Source organism: Hyla sarda, chromosome 9, assembly GCF_029499605.1.
Source record: "Hyla sarda isolate aHylSar1 chromosome 9, aHylSar1.hap1, whole genome shotgun sequence".
Classification (NCBI taxonomy): Eukaryota; Metazoa; Chordata; class Amphibia; order Anura; family Hylidae; genus Hyla; species Hyla sarda.
The window spans coordinates 133,065,621-133,069,450 of record NC_079197.1 but is presented as its reverse complement, the minus strand read 5'-3'; the positions used below and the strand labels follow the sequence as shown (position 1 = coordinate 133,069,450).

At 43.2% G+C, this 3,830-nt stretch overlaps 1 protein-coding gene across 1 annotated transcript; it reads left to right on the top strand.

Annotated features, from left to right (window-relative positions):
- Positions 1-268: 268 nt before the first annotated feature.
- On the top strand, positions 269-3,354 carry LOC130291281 (protein spinster homolog 1-like). The gene is made up of 2 exons (XM_056539866.1): positions 269-367; positions 1,699-3,354. The coding sequence occupies exon 2, from the start codon at positions 1,724-1,726 to the stop codon at positions 3,248-3,250; it is 1,527 nt and encodes a 508-aa protein (XP_056395841.1). The 5' UTR covers positions 269-367; positions 1,699-1,723; the 3' UTR covers positions 3,251-3,354.
- The last annotated feature ends 476 nt before the right edge of the window (positions 3,355-3,830 follow it).

The window sequence follows — 3,830 nt, the reverse complement described above, 5'->3', positions numbered from 1 at the left end:
GTGCAAAAGTATTTATTAAAAGGTCAAAAGATTAAAATATAAACTGGGAAGACACTGTGTATTAAGGCGCTATACACGGCAGGGCTGGAGTAATATTTTTTAAGAAGATGTTTTAATGTACTTGATGTATTTCTAGGCATATATATATGTATATATACATACCTGAAGATGGTTTAGAACCCTGTGATGTCACACATGCTTGTGATGATGTCACCGTAAGCTGAACAAAGAACTGCGCACCGGCCTCAGTCTCTTCAGTGTGTTTTGCATTCACAACCTGTGGTGCAAAGTGTTTGTTAGAGACTTTCTATTTGCGATAGAGAATACGAGATTTTGACCGTTCCTTGTCTGAAGAGAGAACCACAAGGTAAGTCTCAGCCTCTTCTATTCATACATACACAGGGCATTTTGTTTGTTTGTCAGTTTTTTTTTTTTAGCAAAAAAACAAGCAATGAATTGCCAAAAGAAATAACAAAAGTTATATTCCTCATAGCATTGTGACACTACTAGGCTTAAGCATTAAACATAATAAAACGCACAGATAGTATCATGACCAGAGCTTTTTCTTGCAAAAGTGCTAAAATGCAATTATGCCCAAAAAAGCCCACAAGAAAATGAGTCCTAATTCATGAAATTCTAAAAAAGATATAAGTCTATGAGAAAGATTTTGTGGTGTAGTAAAAGAATGACAGAAAGATTAGGGCAGAAATATAATAGTATATAATAGAATTCTGTGTGTACTAACAATAGAAATACTCCAGGTACTCCGAAAGGGAAAAATGTTTTCAAATCAACTAGTGGCAGAAAGTCATATAGGAAACGGATAGATAATGAGGGGGGGTAGGTTCATTAATAGTAAATATATATAGTAGGATAGCCCAATTGTATCTACAGTATGAACTTCCCATGGCCCAGTGACCACACAGCCAAGCCCTTATAACCCGCCATTACTAGGACCGGACGAGTTCAGGGTTGTCAGATAATACGTGGACCGGACAGGTTTAGGGTTATCAGATATTACTAGAACTGAACAGGTTCAGGATTATCATATATTACTAGGACCGGACAGGTTCAGGGTTATCGGATATTACTAGGACCGGATAGGTTTAGGGTTATCAGATATTAGTAGAACCGAACAGGTTCAGGGTTATCAGATATTACTAGGACCGGACAGGTTCGGGGTTATCAGATATTACTAGGACAGGACAGGTTCAGGGTTATCAGATATTACTAGGACCGGACAGGTTCAGGGTTATCAGATATTACTAGGACCGGACAGGTTTAGGGTTATCAGATTTTACTAGGACCGGACAGGTTCAGGGTTATCAGATATTACTAGGACCGGACAGGTTCAGGGTTATCAGATATTACTAGGACCGGACAGGTTCAGGGTTATCAGATATTACTAGGACCGGACAGGTTCAGGGTTATCAGATATTACTAGGACTGGACAGGTTCAGGGTTATCAGATATTACTAGGACCGGACAGGTTCAGGGTTATCAGACATTGGTAACCTCAGGGAAGACGTCTCCATATAAAACACTTATAGAGAAGCGTCTTCTTCTGAGGCTGCGATGGTCTTAGTGTTATCTTGTGGTTCTGTGCTGGACATTTCTGCTCTGTATGAAGGATCTATTGTATAATGACAGGAATGACGACATGTTGTCTAATGTGTTCACTTATCTCTCTCTCTCTAGTGTTTTCAGGCTCTGACCTGTGACCATGGCCTCTCCACAAGACCCATTGCTGAAGGAGGAGGAAGAAGCAATGGACGACCATAGTGATATGGATGTAGAAAAGGGCGATATCCCTGAGAGGCAGAACCTGCCATCTCTAAGCGTGATGTCCACCGCACGTTCCATCATCACCGTAGTGATCCTCGCCTTTGTTAATTTGCTCATCTATGCAAATCGCTCCAGTGTGGCGGGGGTGCTGCCTTATATACAGAAAGCATATGACACCAATGCTAGTCTGTCCGGCTTATTGAATACATTGTTCATTGGAAGCTACGTGCTGGTCGCACCAATTGCCGGATATTTGGGCGACCACTGTAATAAGAAATATACTGTTTGTGCAGGAGTCATCATTTGGCTGAGCATGACACTTACCCTGTCATTCATCCCTGACGGGTACTTCCTGCTCTTCCTGCTGATGAGTGGGCTGGTTGGAGCCGGAGAGGCGACTTTCTGCACCATCGCCCCCTCCATCATTGCAGACCTTTTTACAAGTGACCAGCGGACCCGCATGCTAAATGTGTTTTACTCCGTCATACCTGTAGGCTGCGGACTAGGATACATCATCGGGCCCAAAGTGACTGATGCAGCAAGGGGTGATTGGCACTGGGCATTTCGGGTCACCCCTGGCCTGGGCCTCATAGCTGTGGCTTTGATGATTTTGGTCACAAAGGAGCTTCCAAGAGCGACTACAAACGGGAAAAAGAACAACAAATCCCAGAAGTTTGCTAAATGGGCGACAGATCTGAAAAAACTATTTAAAAATCGAAGCTTCATGTTAACCACCCTGGGATCGTCAGCTGTATCCTTCATAGTGGGAGCCATAGGTGTATGGGGTCCATCATACCTGACCCACGCACGAACACTCCTACAAGAGAAGGACCCTTGCCGTGCAGAACCGTGTGACTATCACGACATCCTAATATTTGGTGTGGTTACAGTCGTCTCCGGCATTCTGGGAGTTGTAGCAGGATCGGAGATAAGTAAAAGATATTGCAAATCCAACCCACGGGCGGACCCGCTTGTGTGTGGCTGCGCGATGATGCTCTCCGCCCCTTTTCTTCTGTTGGCATTGACTTTCGGCAACATCAGCCTCGTTGCCACCAACATCTTCATCTTCATCGGAGAGACGCTTCTGTCAGTAAATTTCACCCTCATATCTGACATTATACTAAAAGTAGTAACTCCGTGGAGAAGATCTTCAGCCCTGGCCGTGCAGATGACACTCTATCACCTCCTAGGTGATGCCGGCAGCCCGTACCTCATCGGCCTGATATCTGACACCTACGAACGAGGATATGCCAAATCCCCTCTTCTGAAATACCGCAGCCTGGAGTATGCCCTCATGACCTCCACCATAATGGCAGTCATCGGAGGGGCCTTCTTCATGGCCACCGCCCTATTTATAGAGAGGGATGAAAAAGAAGCAGAGATGGAATCAGAACCTCCTTCGTCCTCCTCCTCCTCACTGCTTCCTGCCGATGAGGACCGCGCTTCAGACCCGAGAGATCTGTAACCTCCACAATGCCGATAGATGTAGCGAGGACTCTCCTAAAAGTCAACGAGGAAAAGTCATCGCTTACCTTTATCTCTTTTACTTAATAAAAAGTAAATAAATTGCTGCAATTGTTTTGTCATACTTTACCCCTCTTTTTTTTTTTGCTGTTCTGGCACCACAGGGGCTTCCTTAATTGTTGCTCCTTCCCTTCTGAGCCCTCTTGTGCACACAAGGAGGGCTTTACATCCACATATGAGGTGTTTCCTTACTCAAGAGAAATTGGGTTACAAATTTTGGTGGCTTTATCTTCTTTTACCCCTTGTAAAAATAAAAAATAGGGCTTCAATAACATGTTAGTGTAAAAAACTGAAGATTTTGAATTCTCTCCCTCATTTTGCTGCTATTCCTGTGAAACGCCTAAAGGGTTAACAAACTTTCTGAATGTAATTTTTAATACTTTGAGGGGTTCAGTTTTCATAATAGGGTAGACTATGTGGGATTTCTGACATAAAGACCAACAAATTCACTTCAAAATCCCTGAAAAATGAAATTTAGAAATTTTTGTGAAAAATTGGAAAATTGCTGCTAAACTTTGAAG

Excerpts from the sequence above, each read along its gene's own strand:
- LOC130291281 (XM_056539866.1), top strand. The coding sequence starts at position 1,724 with ATGGCCTCTCCACAAGACCCATTGCTGAAGGAGGAGGAAGAAGCAATG.